The sequence below is a fragment of the Salvia splendens genome, chromosome 16 (genome assembly GCF_004379255.2).
Source record: "Salvia splendens isolate huo1 chromosome 16, SspV2, whole genome shotgun sequence".
NCBI classification, from domain to species: Eukaryota; Viridiplantae; Streptophyta; class Magnoliopsida; order Lamiales; family Lamiaceae; genus Salvia; species Salvia splendens.
Window position 1 is genome coordinate 9,806,003 of NC_056047.1, and position 27,665 is coordinate 9,833,667.

Sequence of the window (27,665 nt, forward strand, 5' to 3'; positions counted from 1 at the left end):
TGGATAGTCTCCCATCAGACGGTTCTTGACCCATCACACGATTCACATACTCGGATATTCACTAACAATGTTAGATGGAGGAGGTAAAGCTTGGAAAAGCTAAAGTAGAAAACTGACGATGAAATGCAACTTTGTTGGTAAGAGATGCCAATAATATGGATACATGTCCAAGGGCACTGGTAGACAAAAGGTGCTGAAATAAAATAAAAATACAAAAAACACAGAAAAATATAAAGTGAATGTTTCGGGATGAGGGTAATTTAACTGACCCTATCATCCATAAATCTGCCACTATATACATCAATCATCGATTATGTTGGAAAGTGTTGAAAAGAGAGACAACATTATTATGCCGCCCAACATTTATTATGGAGAGTTCCTAAGTGGTGCACAGTTCCTAAACTTTGTAGAGTATCAATTTACATTTATTGATGAACTAGAATATTCTTATCTACCCTATAAATACTAGGGTGAGGAACTTTTGGAATATACAAGTTGAATGAATGAAATTCTTCGTTTCCACAATTTATTCTTTTAACATGGCATCAGAGAAAGTCTCAGATTAAGATTCATCACAACCTGAGAATACCAAATCTCGGCCATGGCAGATCATTCAGACGATGAAGAAAAGCCCAACAACAACAACGAGTCAAGACTGAGAATGAGTAAGAACGTTACTCTGGCGGTCAAACTTAATGGAAAACTACCCTCTCTGGAAGAAACTAATGAGGATAGCCGTTGTGGGTAGACGAGCTCTTCGGCACCTCAAAGGTATACCTGCGCCTCTGGAACCAGGGGCGAAAGGCTATACTGAATGGGAAGAGACCGACATGATCGTGTTCTCTTGGATAATAGACAATATCGAAACTGATATCGTCGTCGACTTCGCACACCACCAAACCACTCAGGCCCTGTGGGAAAGCTTGTCTGTCACGTTTGCAAGCACCGCTGATCCGTACCTGTTATATGACTTGGAGGAAAGAGCAAGTATGATCGTGCAAGGAGAACAAGGACTCGAAACTTATTGGCGGCGTCTCCATGGGATCTGGATTGAGATAGATCGGTGTGAGAATCGCCGGTTTGATTGTTGTGACAAAGGAGTCGGATAATTCCGAACATACATAGGAACAAGACGTCTGTTCAAGTTCCTCAACGGACTGAACGAACGATACGACGGAATCCGACGTGATATCCTCAAAGAGCATCCCCTGCCCTCAGCCGAGACCGCATACGGGCGAGTGAAACGAGAAGCTACCCTGCTCAAAATCATGTCGCCGGCAGCAAACTCAGATTCCCCGACTGGAACAGCTAGCGACGACTTATTATCGGGCGGTGTGGAGCTAGGATTCACTGCCCGAAACCAACCCTAGCAGCAGCAACGTGTCAACCAACAACCACCGCCACGCGCCGTCGGACCCAACCGAAAGGGATGAGGATTCAAACAAGATAAATCAAAATTGTGGTGCTCTCATTGTGGGAAGCAGAAGCATACCAGAGAATCATGCTTTCTCTTGGTCGGATTTCCCGAATGGTGGGACGAAGGTCAGAAAGCGAAAGCTCGATTAGCAATCGACATGGATAACATCGGCAGCGGTGGATTATTCCCGACGGGAGGCAACCGAGAGGCTACCAATCCTCGTGGGAGAACATGAGACGGGGACTCCCGGAATGGTGGGGGCGGCAGACGTGGGAAGGAGACGGAGGTGATCGGAGAGGCGGCGTTCGCTGAGAGAAAAGGGGGCGTCGCATATGTAGGTAACGAGTTAGGGCTTAATAGCCCTAATCCTCCAATTTTTTGCAACAAGGTCCCCCACATTTATGTGATGTTAAAATTATACCCCTCATGCATCTGATTTACTATATGCCCCATGTAGAAATAAATATGTGCAAATTATCCCTAAGCATGTGAAAAATCAAAACTCTGCCCCAAAGTTATCTGAAATATCATATGTGACCCCGAACCCATTTACACCCCTAGAAAAAATTTCTATTGCGTGTATGGCCCAAAAACAAAATGACCCTAAGGAGAGTGGGTGGATATTTGACTGTGGTGCTACAGATACGATGTCCTATGATAAAAATGATTTTTCCATGTTTGACGAAGCCACAAAAAGCTCAATTCAAACCGCCGATGGGGAGTTAACAGCCGTTAGTAGGAGTGGGACCATCGAAATCTCACCAACCCTAAAACTCTCCAACTGTCTTTATGTGCCCAAATTGTCGCATAAAATCATGTCTATTAGTCATGTGACTAAAGAGCTGAATTGTACGTTGCTAATGCATCCAAATTTCTGTGTATTACAGGATATCAAGACGAGGTGGATAATTGGGTGTGGCACTGAGCGTCAAGGCCTCTACTACATGGATGAGATTACTCAACAAGGTGGCACCGCGATGCTTGCTCACGGATCTGCTAATCGAGAAGCATGGTTGTGGCACCGCAGATTGGGACATCCATCCTCGGGTTATCTTAAAATACTTTTTCCTAAATTTTCTCGATTTAAAGACATTTCTTGTAAATCTTGTGTTTTGGCAAAAGCCATAGACAATCCTTCAAATCTAGTGATCCACGGGTTAAAGATATTTTTTCTTTAGTGCATGCTGATGTGTGGGGCCTAGTGCCTATTATTGGTGACCATGGTTTTAAGTATTTTATCATATTTGTTGATGATTGCACTAGGTTAACTTGGATATATTTTTTTGAAAAACAAGTCTGAGGTTTTTGAAAATTTTACCCTTTTCTTCACCTTGATTCAAACACAATTCCAAACCAAAATTAAGATAGTCCGGTCTGATAATGGTACAGAATTTGTTAACAAAGAAATGACAGAGTTTTTTAGGAGTAAAGGTCTAGTTCATCAAACAACTTGCCCTTATACCCCTGAACAAAATGGAGTTGCAAAACGGAAAAACAGACTGGTCGTAGGGAACCCACAATGGGGCGCCTGATGGCGGCCATCGTCCTCGGGCGCGGACGATGCCTCCATTGTGGGTGCCCGCCATCGTCCGTGCCCTACGCCCCGCCCGATGCATCGTCCGCTGAAGAAGCGCGGACGATGGCTTATCGTCCGCGCCATCGGGCGCCCCATTGTGGGCTAGGCGGACGATGGGTGCGGACGATGGCACGCGTTTTTTGATTTTTTTGAATTTTATCTATTTAAACCTCGTTTCTCATTCACTTGTTCATATGAACATCTCGCCTCTCTCATTTCGCTCATCTCTCATATTTCTACCTCTCTCGCATACCAAAATGAACCACGACGATGACACCAATTCCTCGGAGTCAGGTAGTTCAACCTCGGAAGCCTTAGATGCAGCCGTTGAAGAGGCCATGACGGAATGCTTAGTCGAAATGCAGCGCGAGGAGGCGGCGGCGGCAGCGGAGCAGATCCACAGGCCTATTCGACGTCGGACGTCTGTCCAACCTGACCACGCGGCAGCTCACCAACGTCTAGTTGCAGACTATTTTGCCGATCAACCATGGTGGGGACCGACTGCTTTCCGCCGCCGCGTTACCTTTTTCTCAGCATTGTCCGAACGTTGTCTCACGTGATGAATACATGACGTATCGGGAAGACGACATTGGCAGACCCGACCTTACACCGTTGCAAAAGTGCATGACTGCAATCCGTCAGTTGGCCTACGACATCACGGCGGACATCTTCGACGAGTACCTCCACGTCGGGGATACAACAGGCCGGGAGTGCCTGAGGAGATCTTGTAGGGGAGTTGTGGAGGCTTACAGCGACACATATTTGCTCAAGCCGACTGCCACTGATTGCCAGGGCCTGATGAAGATGCACGAGACGGCGCACGGCTTTCCTGGGATGCTAGGGAGCATCGACTGTATGCACTGGCAGTCGAAGAATTGTCCGACGGCGTGGAGAGGCCAATTCACTAGTGGATACAAGGGCAGCCACCCGACGATGATCCTCGAAGCCGTCGCTGACCATCGGCTCTGGATCTGGCATGCTTACTTCGGCGTAGCCGGGTCGAACAACGACATTAACGTCCTCAACTCATCCACCCTCTTCACCGAGTAATGCAATGGCAACGGCTCGGCCATCGAGTTCACTGCCAACAGGCGCCAATACCACATGGGGTACTACTTGGCCGACGGCATATACCCACGGTGGCCTATTTTTGTGAAGACGATCAGCTGCCCAATTGGTGAGAAGAGGGTTTTAATTGCGCAAAAGCAGGAGTCGGCGCGGAAGGATGTCGAGCGGGCATTTGGTGTGCTCCAAGCACGGTGGGCAATTGTGAAAGGGCCGGCTCGTCTTTGGTTCAAGGAAGTCATCGTCGATGTCATGTATGCGTGCATAATCATGCACAACATGATAGTCGAGCATGAAGGTGGGAGCATCATCGAGTGGAACGATGATGACGGTGCATCTAGCTCGTCCAGCACGACGACAGAGCCCCCTGCTAGAGGATTACCGCCGGGCTTCAATGAGGTTCTATCTAGACAGGCCTCAATGCGCAACCAACAAGACCATGCTCAGCTCATGAACGACATGATTGAGGAAGTGTAAGCCCGTAACCGCCGTCGCTGAGTTTGCGTATTTTTTAATTCGTATTGTAATGTATTAATTTTTATAAATGAATTGAAGTTTTTTCCCAATTTTTGTAGTTATTTAAATATTCAATTAAAAAATGCATAGGGCGCGGCTTAGGGCGCTCCACTGCAGGTGGGGGTAGGAGGATAAAACTGATGATGTGGCGCGCCTTAGGGCGCCCCATTGTAGATGGCCTTAGAGGTCACTAGAGCCCTGTTTTTTGATTCAAATGTCCCAAAATTTTTGTGGCCCAAAGCTGTAGCTACTGTAGTGTATTTAATAAACCACATTCCTACTAAAATCTTGGGTATGCGAACACCCCTGCAACTACTTTCAACACTAGCTAAAATTCCTGAACCCCCAGACATCTGCTTAGAGTTTTTGGTTGCTCTGTTTATGTTCATATTCCCAAACATGAAAGAAGTAAATTTTCTGCTTGTGCGCTTAAGTGTGTGTTTTTGGGATATGAGACTAATCAAAGGGGATATTGTTGCTATGATCCTGTTTCCAAAAAAATAATAACAACCATGAGTTGTAACTTCCTGGAATGTGAGTATTTTTTCCACACCCAAACTCGGGGTCAGGGGGAGAGTTGTACTAGTCAGGGGGAGAATCCGAGTGATAACATTAGACCCCTTAGTTGGGATGTGTTGCCACAGTCAGGCAACTCAATTGTGGATCCAACAGAGCAAGCTAGTGCCACTGTAACACCCCTTACTGGGTAGGTAAACCTACCAAATAAGTGATGTCACGTTTCAATATCGAAAACCCGTGCTGAAGTTTTCCTTTTTCTTTTTAGCTTAAAAGAACAATTAAAATCTATTACATTTAAAAAAAACTTAATATTTATCCAGCGGAAGATTAAAGATTTAACTAATACACAACATGCGACGACCACTAAACCAAGTTGACCACCAGTGACCCGTCAAAGATGTGCAAAGCTGCTCAACACCACTGACAGAATATCAACTCTAACCTGCAGGGGGAAAAAGGAGGGGGAGTGAGCTCGAAAGCCCAGTAGCGATATCCAAACTACAAAACCCAACCCTCTCAGCTAAGACAATAGTAACTATAATAACTATGTTATTTCATTTTTAATCTTTTGCTTGTTTTTATTTCAGTTTCACTGATTTCCAAATTTTCCTACAATCTCATTATATCAAACTTATCTGTACTTTCGTCATACAACTTTTCCATATTTCTTACTTATGTCTCTGCAGATATTTCATTCTGAATATCATTTCCTTATCATCTTGATTTATTATTATTACAATATATATATACATATATATATATATATATATATATTCCAAATTCTTATAATTTCCACGCCAGAGCATACTTGTTCAGATACCCACACATATTCATCATATATTTCTTGTCATATATGTCTTATGGTCTCTTGATAACAGACTCACTTATTTCTTCCTACACTACAACATTTTCATTGTATCTTATAGTTCTGGGTTTTCTCAAGATTTCGCATATCATCATATATCATTTTTCACAAATCACATATCACAGATCGTAGATCATTATTCACAATTCGTCAGATATTATTTTATATATCTCATATCACAGATCCTTATTCCTAAGTTATCAGATATTATTTTATATATATCACAGGTCACAGATCCTTATTTCCAAGTTATCAAATATTATTTTATATATCACAGATCACATATCTTTATTCATAAGTCATCAGATATTATTTTATCTTATTTTTATCATATAGCACAGATTACAGATTACAGATCTTTTATTCACAAGTCATCAGATATTTTTTTTCTCATCTTATCATATAGCCCCAATATCTGCTTGGTTTCAGGCAGGGTACACAGACCAGATCAGAAACAGAATCAGATGCGGATTCACAAACATTCTTTTAGTATATACTTTTATAACCTTTACATATTATTCTCTTGTGTTCATTTTATTCAGGCTCTACCTATCAGAGCACTTCTTTTTCATATACATTCAGATATCTTTTCATAATCTATCAGACATATTTCACATTATTCAGGTCTTCATAATTTATTACATTTCATTGCATATCATATCCATTGTCTTTTATTCATATTCGTACCATTATTTCTGCAGATCATTCATATTAAAATTAATAAGTATCATAACAATCCACATATTAAATTATAAGCATATTTAATCACATTATTTAATTAATCATCGCACAAATAATCACATTATAGCACACATCATCTCCACCAAAGAAATCGAAAACCATAGAGAGGATACGCTACCTCGCAGGCTTATGAACATAAGCCTATTTCACCTTTTGATCCTTCGCTATCTTCTAGGTCCATTCATTTTTGCACGACTCGTGTTACAAGCTTCTATGCCTTATATTGATTCCATAACATTTACGCGATTGGATCGATATTTCGACGAAAAATTGAAAAATAGGATTGCCATGAGAACTCACGGTTCTCTCTTCTCCCATGGCTTCTGATTTTCATCCTCCTTCCCCAATAAAGAAGAAGTCAAGCGTAATAGATAATAATAGGTGACAACTTTTCTAGAACTTTCTTTTAATTTCTAGTTATTTAATTAGTTAAATTAATTTCATTTCTTGTGCTAATTTATTTCCATATCATATGATTCCACATTTATGAATTCTATATACCATCTAGTAGCACATTAATTCTAGTTTAATCTAAAATTACTCCCGTCCAAAACCTCAAATGTTTCGACAATCAATTTTGCAAAAAAACCCGAAATAATCGGCGATAGAAATTCCAATTACCCTCAAATGGCTCAAAATAATTCCTCACATTATTTACAATTATTTTAGGCCATGATTTATAATTTATAAAATTATTAGCCCTTAGCTTCGATTTATGATTTTACACGGACAAAAGAAATTGCCGAAAATTGACTAATCGGCATTTCGTATCAAATTTATACCTTACGGTTTAACTTAACTACTATTCCTCACCACATATCCAAACCTTTCATCGAGCCCTATAATTCGGGATGTTACAGCCACTGCCGAGCATATCACATCCGCCGTAGGGCCTCCTCAGCTGCCTACACCGCAGTTATGTCCTCATCCAGTGATATCTGAGGTAATTCCTGAAACTAGCTCAGATAGTATAATTATTACCCCTAACAATCCTGGTGTGGAAGAGGATGCGGAAATCGACGGTGACACAGGGCGATACATACACCCTCCAAGGAGCACTCGTGGTGTACCGCCTAAGCGTTATAGCCCAGAGAAGACTAACTAGAGAAACTGATACTCTGTGGCAAATCTGGCAAAGCCGAAACTGAGTGAGATGGCGAGGGCATTCGCAGAAGCGCTATATGAAGAAGAAGAGCTCCCTCGAACAACAGAGGAAGCCATAAAAATCGTCCATTGGAGAGAGGCGATGTTGGTGGAAATGAAAGCTCTAATGAAGAACAAAACATGGGAAGTTTGCCTGAAACCTGAGGGAATCCATACCGTGGGATGTCGATGGGTATTCACCATCAAAAGGAGGCCAGATGGGTCGATTGAACGATATAAGGCGAGGCTGGTAGCAAAGGGGTACACCCAAACTTATGGAGTTGACTATGCTGAAACATTCTCACCTATGGCGAAGATGAGTACCATTCGAGTTCTCTTCTCTATAGCGGCGAACAGAGAGTGACCACTACACCAATTTGACTTGACCAATGCATTCCTACATAGGGAGTTGTCAAAACCTATATACATGGAGGCGCCACGAGGCTTCACAGGGGAGTTTGAAGGAGGAAAGGTGTGTAAACTGAAGAAGACCTTATATTGGCTCAAACAGTCACCCGGAGCATGGTTTGGGAGATTCACAGAAGTGGTGAAGAAGTATGGGTACAAGCAGAGCAACTCCGACCACACACTATTTCTGAAGAAGAGAGAAGGGAATACAACATGCTTGATTATTTATGTGGATGATATGATACTTACAGGAGATGATGCAGATGAGATTGATCAGTTAAGGAAAAATTTGTTTGCAGAATTTCAGATGAAGGACTTGGGCTTGCTCAAGTAATTTTTGGGGATAGAGGTATTAAGGTCAAGAGAGGGAATCTTCATCAGCCAGAGAAAATATGTGCTCGACTTATTGGCAGAAACAAGATTGTTAGATTGCAAGTCAGCCGACACCCCTATGGTACATAATCACAGTCTGCAGATAGTTGAAGGGGCCGAGTCAACTCCCCGAACGACGTATCAATGTCTGCTTGGGAAGTTAATCTACCTATCCCATACCAGGACTTACATCGCTTATGTTGTGGGAGTGGTCAGTCAGTTCATGCATGCACCTCAAGCAACTCACTGGGAAGCAGCCCTGAGGATAGTTCAATATCTAAAGGGGACACTAGGACATGAGATTGTGTTCGAAAAACATGGGAACCTAGAAATTCATGGTTTCACGGATGCTGATTGGGCTGGAAATCCGAATGATAGAAAGTCGACTGCTGGCTACTTTACCTTTGTAGGAGAGAATCTTGTCACTTGGCGGCGCAAAAAGCAGAAAGTGGTAGCCTTGTCAAGTGCTGAAGCAGAGTTTCGAGGGGTTAGGAGTGGGCTAACCGAGATCATGTGGTTGAAGAAGCTAATGACGGAATTGAGCATGGACTCACATAAGTCATGCAAATTGTTCTGCGATAACAAGACAACAATCAGTATTTCTGAGAACCCAGTTCAACATGATCGGACGAAGCATGTCGAGGTGGATCAGCACTTCATCAAGAACAACATAGAAGCCAAGATAGTAGAACTTCCCTTCGTGAAGTCTGAAGATCAGTTGACAGATATCCTAACCAAGGCTGTGGACTCAAGAAGCTTCCGTGAAGTATTGGGCAAGTTAAGAATGTGTGATCTCATTGCTTAACTTGAGGGGGAGTGTTGGAAAGTGTTGGAAAGAGAGACAACATTAATATGCCGCCCAACATTCATTATGGAGAGTTCCTAAATGGTGCATAGTTCCTAAACTTTGTAGAATACCAATTTATATTTATTGATGAACTAGAATATTCTCATTTACCCTATAAATATTAGGGTGATGAACGTTTGGAATAAATTCTTCATTTCCACAATTTATTCTTTTAACAGATTCTATCAAACCAATACCAATTCATAAACGGTTTTGAGATGTTGTTTGACACTTTAACACAAACATATACTCCTATATTTAATGTATTCTACAGTTTTGAAATGTTCGACTTTGGTACTATGTAAAAATGTTGGATCTATATATAGTGTGCTTATACCGAGTAAATATTGAATTTACAAAAGTGTCACTAATATTGTCGAACACCCCAAATTAGTGGCGTGTCTTGAGGAGACTTGCTTACACTAAACCAATAATAATAGTTTAAGGAATAATCTCAACTTGCAAGGAGATGCAACTATTGATGATTCGGATAGATCAGAAGATGCCATTTTTGGTTATGTGATAATAGACATCTCAACACACGAAAGTACACTAAAATATACTATGTACTATATATATGGTTTGAAACAAGAATATTTAAATTTAGGGGATGACCTAATGCACAAAGAACAATTCACTTGAAACTACAGTAGTCTTTTGTTGGGAAAATTTTCTTGTCGTTACCAAATTTAATCTACTTAATTTAATTTTGTTGTCGATCTCGAGACACTTGTACGCCACTTGTATTTGCTCTATTTGCCCAAATCATAAATGCCTCCAAAATCTTGTAGGATTTGTTTATCCAAGGTTCTTTTCTTGAAGTAAGGTCACCATGTTTTCAGGTGTAGAATATAGTATAATTCTTATCTCTAGCTAGCTAGGTAAGACTTAGTCGTTCACATGCATATGTATAATTGTTTTATTTATGCATAGTTTAATATATATAGTTAGATTCTTTTGTTTGGCATAAATTGAATCTTATAATTAGTTGATTTGTCGATAGATGTATGCCCTTTATTGTACATTTTTAATCTAATACCTAGTCAATAATATTCCCACAAAATTCGACCGCTCCATTTGTGAATAAAATTTGATCACTAATAGTGATTTCAAATCACACTACTAATCCTAATGTGAAAGCATCCTAATTAAAAAACAAAACTATTAAAGCATCCTAATTAAAAAATAAAACTATTATATCATGTTGATGTGTATATCTTATATTCGACGTGGCAGTATAAGTTTGGAGTTTTCTTAGGGCATCCGTAGTGGTGCGGATGTCCCGGCGGACATCCCAAAAATACCTCATGCCACGTCATAAGGACTTCCCACTGCACAGTGGCGGACATCCCCAAGGACATCCCGACGGACTTCCCACAATAATAAAAATTCACAAATTCACCAAATTAAACAATTTACGGAATTAAAATTTTGACACGAATACGGAGAAAATGTAACCACTTTATTTTTAAAAAAGTTACATAATTATTAAAAAAACATACATGAGTTAAAACAAAAATACATAGTTCAACGAGCCGTATATATTGTTGGTTATTTTAGTGTAATTGGATTAACTTGATTGATCAATATTGTCATAATGAGACATCATATAAGTTTGGAAGTGCGGAGTGCAGGCTTGTTTGAATTCATTATAATTAGACGGGGGTTTGGGGGCAGCGGTCTCGAGTAGCGGGGTCCAAGGGGACTCTTGGAAATTTTTTATATCCATTAAAGTTGTTGTGTAGAAAATTCATCCGGAAATATAATTTCTGATAGCCGAATGACTGATTTACAATGTTCGAAACTCCTTAAAAATCTCCATAACATATATAGAGTTTTATAAAAAAATAAAAAATAAAATAAAAAATTGGGACGTCCGTCGTGTCAACGTAATGGCGGACGTCCCGGGAAAGCCGCGGAACTCTGGTGTCCGCAGAGGACGTCCGTATCCGTGCCTCTCTCGCCTAATGGCGGATGTCCCGCGCGGACGTCTGGCACACCGGTCGGACGTCCGCCGGGACGGACGCCATTGCGGATGCTCTTAATATAATTGCTGACAAATGACTAGAACCAGAAGTTGTCCACATGGCATAAGGTGCTTTGTTGAAAAATACATTTATTTAAAAACCAATCTATCTAACCAAGGCATATAAATTATTATCTTAATTTCTGTTTTTATTAGAGTTTCAAATTGCGAAGACTCCACTTAACTGATTTTGAGAATGGATAACCTTAGGTTTCTACTATGGCTCATCTTTTAGAATAATTATTTTTCTTTCCTTAAAACTCGAAAATTCATGAATTTTAGTACATCTAATAAGTGTATTTTATTCTAGTATCATATCATATGCCCATCTACCAAAGTTTACTATATTTAATCCCATGGCATGCTTCTGCTTGCGCCTCATAACTATAGTATTTCAAATCAACGTATAACAAGGGTTTTATGTTGCCGTCTAATTAAGTAGGTCCATTCTCTATAAACAAATCCAATCACATTTGATTTGTCTCATTTATTGACCAACCCACCCCCAATTGTTTTAAACTATATTAGACATTCTAGCTATAGGGGCAACATAGGCCTAAGACACAAAGCCAATTAGAGTAGTACGTACTAATACTAATAGTATATACAATTATAAATTTATGTAAGTGTGTTTAAAAGTACAAATATATAGATGGAGGAGTCACTTCACATGACTTTAAAGCAACTCCACCCAACGCAACTACTTGTTTATGGATCTTGATTATTTAATCAGATGAATTAATTAGGTTGGTAGTGTAGCTTGGAATACATGAAGAGACTTGTAGTATTAATTATTGATACCCACATTGTTTGGACAAAACTCAAAATATGCTTTGAACATATCCAAAAAAGGGGGGATTGCAACTTGAAAAATAAGCCACATTATTAGGAATCCTTTTGGATGCTTCCAAAGTAATGGCTGAGAAAAAAAATAGAAGAAAGGATGGTGAGAAAAGCTTAATTAATGGTGTTGATGTTATGTTGTGAAAGGATTATGTCTGAAATAATCTTGTGTTAAACCCATGTAAGGACCTCCCATTGGCTCAATTGTCTTGATTAACACGAATTAGTGGGCCATATTGAAGATTTAGGCAATCTCAAGAACATGATAGTATTGGCATCACTTCTATCAACAAGAAAGATTAAAGACATGATTAAAGTCACTTGAAATTAAAGTGTTTTGTATTAGGTGGTGAAAACCATTAACAAGCCCATTAATTGGTAGTCGATGAGGACATTTGTTGATTAATCAACAAGCTTGGAAAAGTTGGATTAGACATGGTAATAAATCACTCCATACTATACATGTGCACTTATATATACACTACAGTAATTGTGGACCTACACCTACAAAAATACTTATACCTAGGAGTGCATGAAGCAAAAATGGTTGTGGGTATTGTATTTATAAAATTATTGAATTCAAGATCTATAAGAGCATCCGCAGCGGTGGCGAAAGACGCCACCGCCGTCCGCGCCGTTGGCAAGGCGCAGGACCGCCGCCGCTGCAGCCGCGCCGCTGGCACGGCGCTACTCGATGTATCGAGCACGTCCGTGCCAGCGGACGCACACGTGGCGCGCTCCCATTCGTCAACGGCATAGCCGTTGTGTTTAAACTTTTTTTTATTTTTTTTTTAAAAATCGGTATTTAATTATAAATAATGCTAAAAAATAAAAAAAAATATTTTCCAAATCCCAAAAATATAGCCGTTTTTTTCCCGTTTTTTCTGAATTTTTTTGATTTTTTTTATTTTTTTTTTCCCCAAAATCATCTATAAATACACACATTCATCATCCATTTATCACATCAAATCATCTCTCATTCATCTCTCATTCATAATTCTCATACAAACTATCAACACATTCATCACCCACTCAAAATCTCAAATGGATTTCACCCATATTATGGCGGAAGCGGAACGCGAAGAACAAGAATACTACGAACAACATGTTCACGTGTATTATATTACACAACATGATTATAGCCGACGAAGGGCCGAGGGCGGCTAGCTTCTACGACGAGGACGAAGCCGGAAGCTCAACAGCGAGGTCTCCCCTACGCCGAGGCGAGCATACGACGGTTGGCCAGAGGATCGAGACAAGACACACAATGCGCGATACTCGAATCCACAATCAACTACAAGAAGACCTAATCAACCACATGTGGGCGAAATTCGGCAACGAGTAGTGTCATTTTTAATTTTTAGGATTTTAATTATGTAATTTTTAATTTTTAGGATTTTAATTATGTAATTTTTAATTTTTAGGATTTTAATTATGCAATGTTTAATTTTATTTGTCATTTGTAATATTTATTGTGGGTTTTAAATGAATTTTAATATTATGGAAATGTTTTTGTGTAATTGAATTTTATATTAATTGTGCTCGTCCTTGCGGAAGAGCACAGTTGTGGGTGTTGTGCTCTTGCCAGAGAGCAGGCATGAATAGTACCGCCCGGGCCCACAACCGTGCCGCTGGCAAGAGCACGGTTGTGGATGCTCTAAGTCTAAGATATCATCACAATAAAGGAATAAACTTTTTAAAAAGAATTGATTGGTGGATTTAAGCCTCCTCCTCTTCCTATTTCATTTTTACTATTTTTTTATAAATGACCCTGATATTCTGTTACCTCATTTCATCCATATTTTATTATAGATTATATAATAGTAGGACTTATAATATAGTAACTTTTTTCATCCGCTTTTGTTTACATTTTTTAAAATATGTGCCAAATCAAAGTGAGATATTTATTCACGGACAAAGGGAGTAATGTACATGGTCTCAACGTTGATAATGTAGAAAGGGTTCGTGAGTTTGTCTAAGGAGTAAGAGACCAAGTGTATGGAGAAGCACATGTAGTTTCCTACAAGAATGGGGTAAGCATGTGCTTATCTCCTTTTCTTTCTTTTTTTTCTCAAACCTTAACTATGTTATTTATATATCCCTTCTGACATTGTTGTTTCACCGCCGCATGCTTCATTTAAATATGTCAGTGAATTTTTGTTGCCCTTCATTCCTTGTTTCCCATCAGGAGTTTTTTTGCTTTACATTATTAATTTATCACTACCCATATTCGAGTTAAAATGCAAAAGTTAGACATAACACTCACTTTAGGGCTGTTCCTCTTTGTTTATGCTTATACTGCTGATCTCTAGGTTTTCAACACCTTTTTGAGTTTTAAATTTTTATCACGTGCATCTCAAATTCGTATATCATTTTGTATTATATGTACCTATTATATGATACTCCATCTATGAACTATTATAGAAGCCCCTTTTCTGGTACTAATTTGAGAAATGTGAGTTAACTGAATAATAGAATGCAAGTCCTGTATACATATATTAATTTTGTAATATACTGTGTGAGACTCATTTATCATTTATAATAAATGTAGACTTATTTATCATTTATAATAAATGTAAAATAAGATTTCTATCGAACAAACGGCCCAAATGGTAAAATTAAATGGACTCTTATTGTTCAACAGAGGAACAGTATCGTAAGATGTGTAGGTAGAATAAATTTAACATATACAAATTTGAAAAACTTTGAAAGATTTTTCCTCTAATATGGATCTCAATTATTATTAACTTTCAAATGTTCTTGCCTTTATATTTGGGAAACGGAGGAATTATGTGTGATTCATGAACCTCTTTACTTGTAGAAAAAGTTCTAACCACTTGGATGCCTCCGAAAACACTTCAAATGTTATTGCTTAGAAAGATACTCCATTTACTTATGTTAAAACATAGATTCTTTCAATAAATCATGAATTAAGTATTGTATTAAATTTTATGAGTGTCTTTTGTTAATCAATTGTCAAACCAAGTTGTTGAGCCCCCCTATAAAGTGAGTGCCCAAATTATCATCAAGAGTGTGTTAAAGATACACATTAATAAAGATTTGTTAAAATCACACTTAATAGGATCATAGGACCCTATCATATACTCCATTCGTCCCAACGATGACGATCCACTTTCCTTTTTGGTTTGTCTCAACCAAGATGACACATTATAAAAATTGGAAACACATTTATCTCTACTTTACTCTCCCTCTCTTACTTTACTCTTTCCCACTTACAAACAAAATAGTGTTGCATAAAATCATGTACAACCTTAGAAAGGGGTCATCTTCCTAGTGATGTAGGAAATAGTATCTATTTAAATAAACTATTACCAAAAATTTTGTTAACTATGACTTGAAGTTCCGTTAGGGTCTCAATGTTCAAAAATAACTTGGCCCCACGAATAAAGATGCATGAATCTCAGAAAAAATAGGGGCCATCTTATGCAGTTTTTATTTGAACTAATTTTAAGGGATAAAATAAAAACAAAATTTTGTCACTAAGTAGATAGTCGGCAAGTGACAGAACAGAATCGAGTACTTCTTAATAGATATCACAATTAATATATATGTATACATAAAATACTATTTTTCTCACATTATTATATTGATTTTACTCATTAAATACACATACGATTGATACATGACCTAAATATTCTAGTGGGACCAAAATCAAGTTTTATTGGTGAGTAAAATCCTGGAATTAGACCCAAGTTAGGGAATTAGATATAAATTAATTAGTTGTGATTTTACATAGACGTAAAGGGCGAGACAAGGTGGGGCATGGTTGGAGTTGTGGTGAAGACTTTGGAAGCCACTCTGATTAATTTAAAATAATTAAGAAGATTATAACTCATTTGAATCAAGTATAATTAAATTTCTCTCTCTATCATATGATGTAGTTAGTAAGATTCGGAAGATCTTTCCCATGTAAAGCAAAGCTTAAACAATTATAGAGTTGAACGTCAATCACGCAGACATCCTAAACAATAATTCATCATCAACAACAAGTAATTGGTCGCCACCCCACACCGGCCCCCACCTTTATTTGTTTAACACCTCATAACCATTCATTAATTTTTTATTTTTTTTCTCATACTTCAAACTACTTTGATTATACTTTATACTATTAAACTATATGTACGTATACATATATTATTATGAGATCGCCCTATCGTTTTGGTTTGATCCAAATTTGGAATTTGACATAAATGTCCAAATTTAGTTAGATCTGAAATCACTAATGTTCGAACTAATTTAAACAGAATATGGAAAGATAAATTGTAAACTTTATCATTATACACGAGTGAATCTAGCTATGTGAGTATACATCCAAACCAGGTATTATATTGAGTAATAAATGTTGCAATTTTTTTTACATATAATTAAAGATGAATATGCGAGAATATCGGTGTACAAATGAGAGCATGGAGTGTAAGGGTTGATTATGTACTAGTATATATTTATAAGTTGATTATGTATGTTAATTGCCAGAAGTTTAATAATATAACTAGGGACATGATGTCAGCACGTGGGCATTGATTATTTGATTAATAGTTCTACAGCTTAAACGCATATTATGTGATTTTACTTTTGATATTTGAAAGGAAGACATATTTGCCAATGAGGGCATTACAGATTGATGATTTTGACTTAAATGGAGTTTATGAGAGAGAGATGTTTAGGTAGTTATTGTCGGCTAATTAAGCAAGAAGAGGAAGACCTGTTCAACGCCTTAATTTAGGGGGAGCTCCATTTGGAACATTCATATCTTGTGCTATTTATGTAGATTTATCTACTTATATCAACTCAACTTATACAATTTTATTTTTAATTAATTTCTACATAGTAAATGTTACTATGAAGTAAATGCATAAAGGTACTATAGTTCAAAGTAAGAAACAAATTCAGGTTCAAATTCTTATACACCACCCTGGTTCAACAATTGTTTTATGATGGAAACACTTTCCATTCTATATAGTAGAGAAAAAGAAAATTAGAAAACCAATTTGGAAATTTGTCAAGATGATGCCCATTTATAGACATTATACCAACAATGAGACAGTGCATGATTGTGCAACGATTAAAGGTAAGACAGAAGAGAGAAATGGGCATCACGATTACTCCATGAGAAAGCTAAATTTGTTGTCTCTGATATTTTAAAAAAATAGGAATATTATCAAACGTCCATAAAGTTAAACTATCAAATACACTGAAACACTACTTGCATTTAACTTATAAAATAGTACTATTGTTTTCATAGTGAAAATCAACTGCAATTATAAAAATATCCACCTCATCCAAGATTTGAATCCATGTCTGCATTCCTTTAGCAAAAAAATGCATTCACTACTTTGATTAAAAATATTAACATGTTCTTACATTAAGAAAAGATTCTCATTGAACTTCTCCCTATATGTACCATATAAACATAGGTTAGTTTAATTGGTGTTTAAGCAGTTGAGTGAAAAGGGCACTTACAAAGCGCAAATTACCACATTTATATGTTGTTTGATTCTCTGACAACCTATGCAAAGACAGTACATGATATAAATAGAGTATGCCATTTTCATGGTTACAAAAGTAGTATTCTTATCATTTTGGGGAACACGTTACATTACTGGGATGCATATGCATTTGTTTGATTCCCGATCTACAGACACCCCATCCTCCTCTTATTTACTACTACTATTTAGTAGTAGAACTACAAAGTGACTTCTCCTGTAATAATCAAAATACTACTCCTATTTACATGTGATGCTAATTTGTAGTTAATTTTAAGAGGGTAGAGAGTAATTAAATAACCTAAATATCTTTGCTAGATAGCTGTTTCATAGTATGAAATGATGATTGATCGCAAGACATTCTGTTTTTCAAGAACAAGGGGCAACCCCTTAATCATTTCTTAGTTCAACAACCCTACAATCCTCACATGACATGATGCATAATAATTTTTTTAATAAAAGTAAATAATCACAAAGAATGTTTGCAAGGGGCAATCTAGGAACTTCCGAAGACAATGGAAAGTGGGAGGAAAAATGAGTATGAATATATGAATGATGATCAAAAGACAAGATCAATTCAGTGGGCCCCCAAATATGTTTTTAGCTCTTCTCCTCAATTTCCCTCTCTCACCTTTTCTTTCCTCTTCTTGGGATGTCCGCAACTATCTCCCTCTCTCTTTAGAATTTCATGTATACCTTTTTAAACTTGTATAAATAGCAGCAAATATGCAGCAACAACTCCCTTGAACAACACTCTCTCCATTCTGTCTCACTTTCTCTCACTAAAAATAGTAAAAATCACACGTCATCATATTCATATACATATACATATACATATACATATACATCCACTCTGAGTTGTGTGTGTAATTTAGTAGTAGTAGCATGGCAGAGATAGAGTACCAAAACAAAGCATGCAACAATGGCCCCTTAAAAATATTCGGCTTCAACATGATGGTAGAAGATCAAGAAGAGAACACCGCCAAATCGCCGTCCACTTCGCCTGATTCGGGCGGTTTCCCGGTCTCCGACGGGCGGAAGTACGAGTGCCAATATTGCTGCCGCGAATTCGCCAACTCGCAGGCGCTCGGCGGCCACCAGAACGCCCACAAGAAGGAGCGCCAGCAGCTCAAGCGCGCGCAGCTGCAAGCCAGCCGAAACGCCGCCGCCTCCTACATGCGCAACCCCATGGTCTCCGCCTTCGCGCCGCCGCCGCACCTGCTCGCCCCCGCCGGCGTCGCGCCGTCGTGGGTCTACGTGCCGCGCCCGACCGCGGTGGTGGCGCAGCCGTTCCAGGTGTCGCACGGCTGCGTCTTCCCCTCGGCTTCGGCTTCGGCTTCGGCTTCGAGGGGAGGGGCGGTGGAGCCGAGCCAGCAGCCCGTGAGGGCCCACGGAGGGAGGCTTGATGGGCCGTCTCTGAGTAGATTCTCGAGGGTTGAAGATGGGCCGGGCTTTCATGATGGGTTTGGGGTGGATTTGCAGCTCAGCTTGGCTCCGGCCGGCTCCTGAGATTGGACTCGGTTTAGATCTGACTAGTCACCTAGATTCGAAGAAGCCTTATGCTTTGGTAATTATATTTAATTTAATGGACTATCTATGTAGTTTTAATTTTTGTATATTTTTTCCAGATTTTTTTAGTGGAAAAATTTCTCACTAGCATGGATTTCTTCGTTATATTTGAGTTTGGGATTTTGTGATTCAATTTGGTGTTTGTTCTCTTATCATTTTTGACGACTTCGTGTCCATTTCTTCAAACGATTGAAACTATGATGTATTTTATGAACTACAAATTGACTAGGAGTGTTTTGTTTGGTTCCTTTTATGGTGTTACTTTGTTTCTTACTTTAGTGCTTATGGCATTAATGGGAGTGTCCAACGAGTTGGTTAAGATTCATAGTGGTGTTGTTAGTTATTGTTTTACAATTTTGTGGCAAATGCTTGTCCGATGATTTGTGGTTAGTAATTTGAGTGATTTATTTACATAAAAAACATATAGACTAATAGGGTAGTGAAGATATATGTAAGGGCATGAGTAGTGGCGCCACATTCGTGGCCACTACAAGGGGAAACGAGGATAGGCAGCGGGGAACGCACCACCATCCGTGACTAAAAGTCGGTGAATGGTGAGGATGCGCCATTATAGAGGGGCGATGACAACAAATTTTTTTTTTTTTTGCATTTACTTTTATTAAATTTCATTTGTACATACACACTAATTCACCATTCCACCTAGTTTCGATTCGTATGAAGAGGGGATCACTAAAAAAAGTATTGTTTACCTAGCAAACGATTTCGAGCACCAATATGTGCTTGGAAAATTCCGAGCACATGAGTCAAGTAGCCGGACAATTAAAAAATTGCGCACTTACCGAGCACAATCCAAACACGGCCACCGTACTAAGAATATGTTTTGGCAATTGCGAGCAAATAATCGAGCACCGAGTGCGTTTGTGCTCGGTAGTATCTACTATGCGATTTCCTAGAACCAGAGTGCTCGGCATATAATTTGGTGTTAGCAAATGTGCAAGCATCCTAAGAATGTGCTAGAAATACTTGAACACTTGTTATTTGCTCGCAGTAAACGAATCCGAGCACTGATATGCTCGAAATATAATTTAGACATTATATTTTAAAATAAATTTTATAATGAACTTTCCAGATGTTTTCTGAGCACAATTTGAATGTTCTCGGAAAATGAAGATATTATTTCAGATATGCATCTCACCTTCTCTCATTTTAGTTCTTTCATTTTCTCTCCAACGCTATATCTTCAATCTTTTCCTACATTTATTCAATCTTACTCTGTTATTCCGTCAAATCAGAAGTAGAAGTAGTCTCTTTGCCCATAGTCACCCCTGCCTCGCTATCTTTTGTTATCTAAATAAAGGTATAATTTTTATTTGTTACTTATTCTCTCTAAATTTATGAATATGTGCACTTAATATCTTTAAAACTTATGAATATGTGCACTTAATTTATTTATGAAATTAATAATTATTTTTTCAGAATCTAAACTTTTCCACGCAAATATATAGTTGGAAATTTAAATAAACGTAATTGGTTCGTGAAGTAAAGTTCTTTTGAGTATTCTTTAAATGTAAATCTAACGATCATTGCTTCCAAACATATATGGCGTATAGTATATAGGTATCTTACATGCACATCATTTTGGATCTTACAGAATTCATGTCACATAACTTTATGGGTGTGTATGACAGAGAGAGCAGCTTCTTTATTCTAAGTGAGTTGTATAATTTAATTCTAAGACTAATATTTTTTAAATGAATGACGCCACTCTCACTTTATGATGTATATACATATATATGCATTTATAAAAGAGGCTGGTTGAATAAAAACATTTATGAGAAATTCATAAGACCATCCACAGTAGTGCGGATGTCCCGGCAGACATCCCAAAAACACCTCCTGCCACGTCATAAGGACTTCTCACTGCACTGCCACGTCATAAGGACTTCTCACTGCACAGTGGCGGACATCCCGACGGACTTCCCATAATAATAAAAATTCACAAATTCACCAAATTAAACAATTTACGGAATTAAAATTTCGCCACGATTACGGAATAAAAATTTCATTAAATAAAAAAAGAAATGTACATTTCAACAAAAAAAAACTAAAAAAAATACACTTCAATAAATATAATTCCATCAACGACGACCCCTCCGCTGCCATACTTCTTCAATTATATCGTTCTGAAGTTCAACGAGCCGTACTTATAGAATTTTCAAAAAAATATATAAAATAATCGGGACGTCCGCGCGGACGTCCATGGGGTCAACGCAATGGCGGACGTCCCGGGAACGCCGCGGAACTCCGGTGTCCGCAGCGGACGTCGTATCCGCGTCACCGTTGCGCAATAGCGGACGTCCTGCGCGGAACTCCGACACGCCGGACGGACGGGTGCCGGGACGGGCGCCATTGTGGATGCTCATGGAAGATAGGCGTCAATGCATTTTCATTGAAGATACTACCATCTTATTAAATCACAGACAAACTATTAGTGGTGCATATATAAGGTTCTATTATTTTATATATGCCAATCTTTAATATTTTAAATGTATATATTTTCTAATTAACGTGGGACCTTTATAAGTGAAGACTAGTTCTTTAAGATTTAGGTTTGTTGAATTTTCATCACATTATAATAGTACATATATTCAAGAATCGGTTAATGTGTTTGTAATTACTCATAACACCCTTATTGTTCAAATGCAGCATAGTCTAATAGTACTTTTAGCGATTATATTAATGCTTTAATGGATAGCTGTCCAAACTTTTGTTATATACCTAACCAATATGAATTAGATATAGCTATAATCATTTACATTATTGTACTCTTATTGTCACGATACTAAATATCCGGTAATATTATATAGAATTGACTAATATAGTAATGTAGCTGTGTGTGTTTGCGTGTCTCACATAAGAATAAAGAGTGCAACTCGATGTCGTATCTTGGTTTAAATGGTAAAATTTGTATAGAATTATTGACTAATTAAATATATGTGGGAAAAGGTAATTAATTATATGTGCAAGAGGTCAGTTACCTACGTTGTGTGTAAATTAATAGGCTGGGGTAGCTTACTTGTAGGCACTAAAACAAGATAGTGCAATTCCAAGATCACATATGAACTTATACTAAAAAGGCTGCCTACAATTATTAATTAGTAGTAAGTACTACATAAAAAAAAAGAACAAAAAAGTTAAAACGGGTAAAAAATTTATTTTCGGTGCAAAGTGAAAATTATATATAGGTGTATGTCCAAATTAAGTCAGCGCTTAGTTCTCATGCATCTCAACTTTAATTAGTCGTAGCAATCATGCACGTTTTCAAACACCATTTGACATGAATAATACAAACAGTTACTTTTAAATTTATTTTTGGAGGAGGTCGGTTCATCGGTTGCTGCTGCTACTGGCCGCCACCCTTTACTTGGGTATACATCATTAGGTGTGTATGAAATGGGATTGAAATATGTGATCCAAAAAAGGAAAGCAACTATGATTTGGTCTAGATACTATGGGAAGGGTAATTGGTGAACGAGAGATTTTCGAAGGATTTTATAAATAAACTAAAACAAAATTGATGACTAATTAACAACACACTAGAGAATGAAATAGTAGAGATGTAGCAGAATTTAGGAGTAGATGCTTTTCTTGGTGAGAAGAGTCCATATGTTGGCGACTAAGAGAAAAGAGGGATTTCGCAGCAACACAAACAATCTTAGGTTTGAAAACTAGGGCATTTGGTGAAGAAGCTTTTTTTATGTATTTGATCGCAATTTTTATGGAGTGAAAATTATTGCATGATCACATGGTTCACAAATGATATTTAATCGCAATTTTTATGCTTTCTAGTGCTAATCGTTGGTAAAATATGGAGTGAAAATTTGACCTTGTATGATTGCAATTTGAATGTTTGTGGAAATTTTGAATAGGAAACATTCATGGAACGTTAAATATTTAAAAAAGTAAAAAGAAGTAGTAATTGAAACTGATTAATAATGATAATATTAATAAACGGTTCATGTGAATAATTAAGATCCTCATGAGTTTGTTAATATTATAAAACCCAAAATAAACGGTTTATGTGAATAACTAAGATCAAATCAAAGCAGAAGTTACTTCAAATTAGGCATGTCGAAACCCTAAACCCTGATAACCGACTTCACCATGAATCTACTAACTGAGACCAAGTAGATAACTGCTATTGTCGGTTATCGATTAACCGATTGAGTTATCCTACTAGGGACAATGGTAGTGTCTTTTTATAATATTTGTAGAGAAATTCCTACTCATATTAAAATTAAGTTATTATTAATTTTTAATTTGATCCGTCAACAATTAATCACATATATGTGGTGGCTATATTTTTGTTCAACGAAATTATGATACCTTTTAGTTTGAACAAAATCATCACTGGGCACTTTAATTGGATCTTGTAAGTTGTATCACATCTATATGACTATATGCACATTTAATTAACCTATGTGAAGTTCAAATTAAACTATCGGAATAGTTTTAACAAAATAAATTAAATTTTGATTAATTGTGTAGGAGTGGGACTACATGCATCTATATAAAGTATAAACTTATCCACTCAATCGAAATTACTCCCAATTATATTCCAGCTATGAGTAGGCCACATTATTTTCCTTAATCAGTGCATTGAATTTGAGGCAGACAGCCACCTTATCACATAATGAAGAACACCCCTATGTGCCCCACCATCCAAACCCCAAACTACTCATTATCTAACTGCAGTTTCTATGTACAAATATAGAAGTAAAAGCAATGCCAAATTATAAGTCTTAAAACTTTTTGTAAAAGTATAACTATTTGGTGAATTAGACCAACCTAGTTTCCAACAAAATGCGACAATCATGTCATTTCATGATCAATTGTAGTACTAATTCATATTTCATGATGCACCCACACACAGATCCCTAAATCTTCAACTTCAGTGTGTGTTTCTTCCTAATCCTAATAGATATTGACACTTCATCTTAGACAACTACATCGTACACTTTATATTCTATACATGTGGACATAACATGTGATATACTAGGCCTAAACGAATTGGGCCTATTATATTAGAATAGGCTACTTAAATTGCAAATTGAATTTCTGCAATCTGTAGTTGACAGCTCAGGCCCATCTGCACAATCTGTAGGCCAATTTGGCTATATTTGCTATTTGGTGTTATTCACATTTACTTTATGCTGTAGATTATACTAATAAATTCAGTATTTAATATAATCAATATAGTTTTCAAGTTGTTCTCTTTTTAAATAAACTATGATCATGAAACGGGACTTGGTTAATTGCATGAGCAAGTGAGGAATTATTTTCTTGTGAAATGATAAATTATAATTTGACACTCCAAAATTACAATTAATTTCCAAATATAGTCATTATTGTGTATTTTTCCGTGTACATGGTTATAATCTACAGCATAAAGTAAAGGTAGATAACACCAAATAGCAAATATATCCAAATTGGCCTACAGAATGTGCAGATGGGCCTGAGCTGTCAACTACTACAGATTGCAGCAATTCAATTTTGCAATTTAAGCAAGCAACCAATTCTAATATAATAGGCCCAATTCGTTTTGGGCTTGCTAACCATGTACATGTACTTATTAGGTCTAAGCCATGAAAAATTCCCAGCACTATTGGAGGAATATATAGTTTAGATATTTACTTATTCATAGTGGTCATTATAAGCAACAAAAAGATTGGCCGGAATAATAAACATAAGATATATACCGGTTAATGTATGGGCAAAAATAATACTTCTGTAGCATGTGGATGACATTGTCTACACATAGTAAATTACCCTAATATCTCTACTCCATTTCAAATTTGAAGCACATCACTCTTAATTGCACCGGCAGAAAATATACCTCATGGGCTATAACAGGCCCATTTGAGACATTAACATGAACTTTCCATTTTGCATTTTGGCTTTTACTCAAAATTCTTCAACCATAAACTAAATTCTTAGAATGGATCACTTTTTTTGAACTTCTAAAAATGGGTGTTATATATGTGTTTAGTAATTGCGTTATTCAGAATGTGTAATTATTTACGTATTCTCAAAATGTATACACAAGTGACAGTGTGAAACCATATTTTTTTCCTCCTAATATTTAGTGTTATGATAACATAAGCTAATGAAGCCTGAGTTAAAAATGAAGTAACCAATCCATGCATATTATATTAAACAAATTCCAATCAGAATTACAAAGAATTTCTCCACGTCTTTATAAAATAGCGTGGAGAATAAAACTTAAAGCAACAACATAAAAAATCAAAATCAAACACACATTAATTCCCTCCAAAAGATAAAAATAAAAAAAACTTCAATTTGGAAGCAGCAATTGAGAATTGGATTGTATCCTCTGCCTCCTCATCTCTTGATAAAACCTCTGAATAAATATCTCCGCTCTCTCATCAACAGAGTCATCATTATCATTATCATCGTCTTCGCTCAATGATAACTCAGTACTCATCTCTCCTGCGCAAACCAGCGACGAACTCAATCCCATTTCCAATTGATAAATCTCCTTGTTTCTGCTACTCGATCCCATAACACTCCTGCAAATCAGCACCAAATTGGAGTAGAGCTTCCTCAAGCTCAATCTCCCGTATTTGGAGATTCGACGGAACTCGATGATCGGAGTGGTCGAAGGGGAGAATTCGTATTCCTTGGCGTAGCTGTAGTGCTCCAGCAGCTTCAGCTTCTTCATCTTCTTTAGAGATACCAGTTTTCGGAGCAAGGGCTTTTTCAATTTGGCTAGTAGAATTAGGATTTTCAGCACAAGGGATGAGTTTTTGGTAGCCATTGCAGAGAGAGAGAGAGAGAGAGAATGTTTTGGAGTTGGAGATTTGAATTTGTGAATAGGGAGGGAGCGTGTTTGAATTTATTGGGGGAGGAAAAGGGGAATCTGAGGTGGAGTCGAAGGGAGCTAGGCTGTAAAAGGGATCCACCAAGTAGCCGTTATTCCGCACCTTGCTTTCTAAGTTTTCAAATTTTATTTTATTTATTTAATCGTTTCATTATTAATACTATTATTTTCTTAGTTTCGACTTCTTGGATGGGAATTTGAGTTGTTTGTGCTGTTCTGTTCCTTGTATGGATGTGGCTAGATAGGTTGGATTTTTGAATTCTTAAGAAAATTGTGTAGTTAAATAAAGTGGAAAGATAATAAAGTGTAGTGATGAAAAATAAAATAGACTAGAGATGTACTGTGTTGTTTTTCGCCAAAAGAATTACTCAATTATAGTTGGACGACACAAAATGAAATACAACTCAACTAGTGTATGGATGATATTGGCAGAAATTTGTTCTCTATAATAAATTGGTTACTTATTTTCTTTAATTAATAGAAAGCTGTCTAAAAGTTTTTTTCCCTAGTGAGGGCTCTATTCATTAGATTTTAACTTGGCCCGAGAACTTTTTAACCGGTAGATTCTCGTATTAAAAGGTTGTTGTTAAAGGTAATTTGTTGAAATGTTTTACCGGTAGATTCTCTTTTTGATATGTAATTTTACTTATCTATGAAAAATTAATACTCCTACTTCTCCTTTTGACTTTCCTAAAAAAATTACCGTCTCTCTTCCTCGTAAGTTTACTTGTTATAAGCTTATCATTTGTGTTAAATATCGAGGAAGAATATGGTTTGATTTTTTAAATAATCTACTTTAAGTGATCGAACCTCTTAAATATTGATTGTAAGTAAATTTGTAAAAAGCCTAATCAAAAGCGCTCAGCTCCGAACTATAAACCTAATTACTGTATTATGTTTGCGAGGCAAGTTAATTAAGTGGGAAGTTAAATCATGGTTTTTGCATCGTTAATAGAAAAAAGTGGTGTGATTAGGTATTAGATTATTACATTTGCCTTGTCTTTCAATTCTCACATCGAGCTCGTTTTCTTGGATGCGACCTCTTAACTATATTTTCAATTCTAACGTTAGGTTGAGTTATATTAAGTTTTATATTTATTGTAGTATGAAGTTGTGTATACAATCAAATTCATATTTTATTTTGTGACTGAGCACTTATTATTCTAGCATTGGCTCGTTAATAAATTTACGAGGCCCTACCTTCTTACTTGTGGAATCTATAACGTGGCGCATCCATGATTTATGATTTGTGGGTACGAATTTCATAATAAATAATTACGACATAAATAAATTAACATTAAATATATAAATAATTTAAAATACCAATAATTTTTATTTGAGGTACGAATTGTAATAATAAAAATAATAGAAATATAAAAAATAAAGCAATTA

The 27,665-nt window shown here is 37.1% G+C and overlaps 3 protein-coding genes across 3 annotated transcripts; 2 read left to right on the forward strand and 1 right to left on the reverse strand.

Moving 5' to 3' along the window:
- The first annotated feature begins 7,852 nt into the window (after positions 1-7,852).
- Positions 7,853-8,206, forward strand: LOC121770151 (uncharacterized mitochondrial protein AtMg00820-like). The gene has a single exon (XM_042166942.1). The coding sequence runs from the start codon at positions 7,853-7,855 to the stop codon at positions 8,204-8,206; it is 354 nt and encodes a 117-aa protein (XP_042022876.1).
- A 10,290-nt stretch (positions 8,207-18,496) lies between these two features.
- On the forward strand, positions 18,497-19,498 carry LOC121770907 (zinc finger protein GIS3-like). The gene has a single exon (XM_042167681.1). The coding sequence runs from the start codon at positions 18,728-18,730 to the stop codon at positions 19,349-19,351; it is 624 nt and encodes a 207-aa protein (XP_042023615.1). The 5' UTR covers positions 18,497-18,727; the 3' UTR covers positions 19,352-19,498.
- A 6,069-nt stretch (positions 19,499-25,567) lies between these two features.
- Positions 25,568-26,285, reverse strand: LOC121771174. Its single transcript, XM_042167958.1, has one exon. It carries the CDS (start codon positions 26,208-26,210, stop codon positions 25,728-25,730), a length of 483 nt encoding a protein of 160 aa, XP_042023892.1. The 5' UTR covers positions 26,211-26,285; the 3' UTR covers positions 25,568-25,727.
- Between the last annotated feature and the right edge of the window lie 1,380 nt (positions 26,286-27,665).

Coding starts and splice junctions, on each gene's coding strand:
- LOC121770151 (XM_042166942.1), top strand. CDS start 7,853: ATGGCGAGGGCATTCGCAGAAGCGCTATATGAAGAAGAAGAGCTCCCT.
- LOC121770907 (XM_042167681.1), top strand. CDS start 18,728: ATGGCAGAGATAGAGTACCAAAACAAAGCATGCAACAATGGCCCCTTA.
- LOC121771174 (XM_042167958.1), bottom strand. CDS start 26,210: ATGGCTACCAAAAACTCATCCCTTGTGCTGAAAATCCTAATTCTACTA.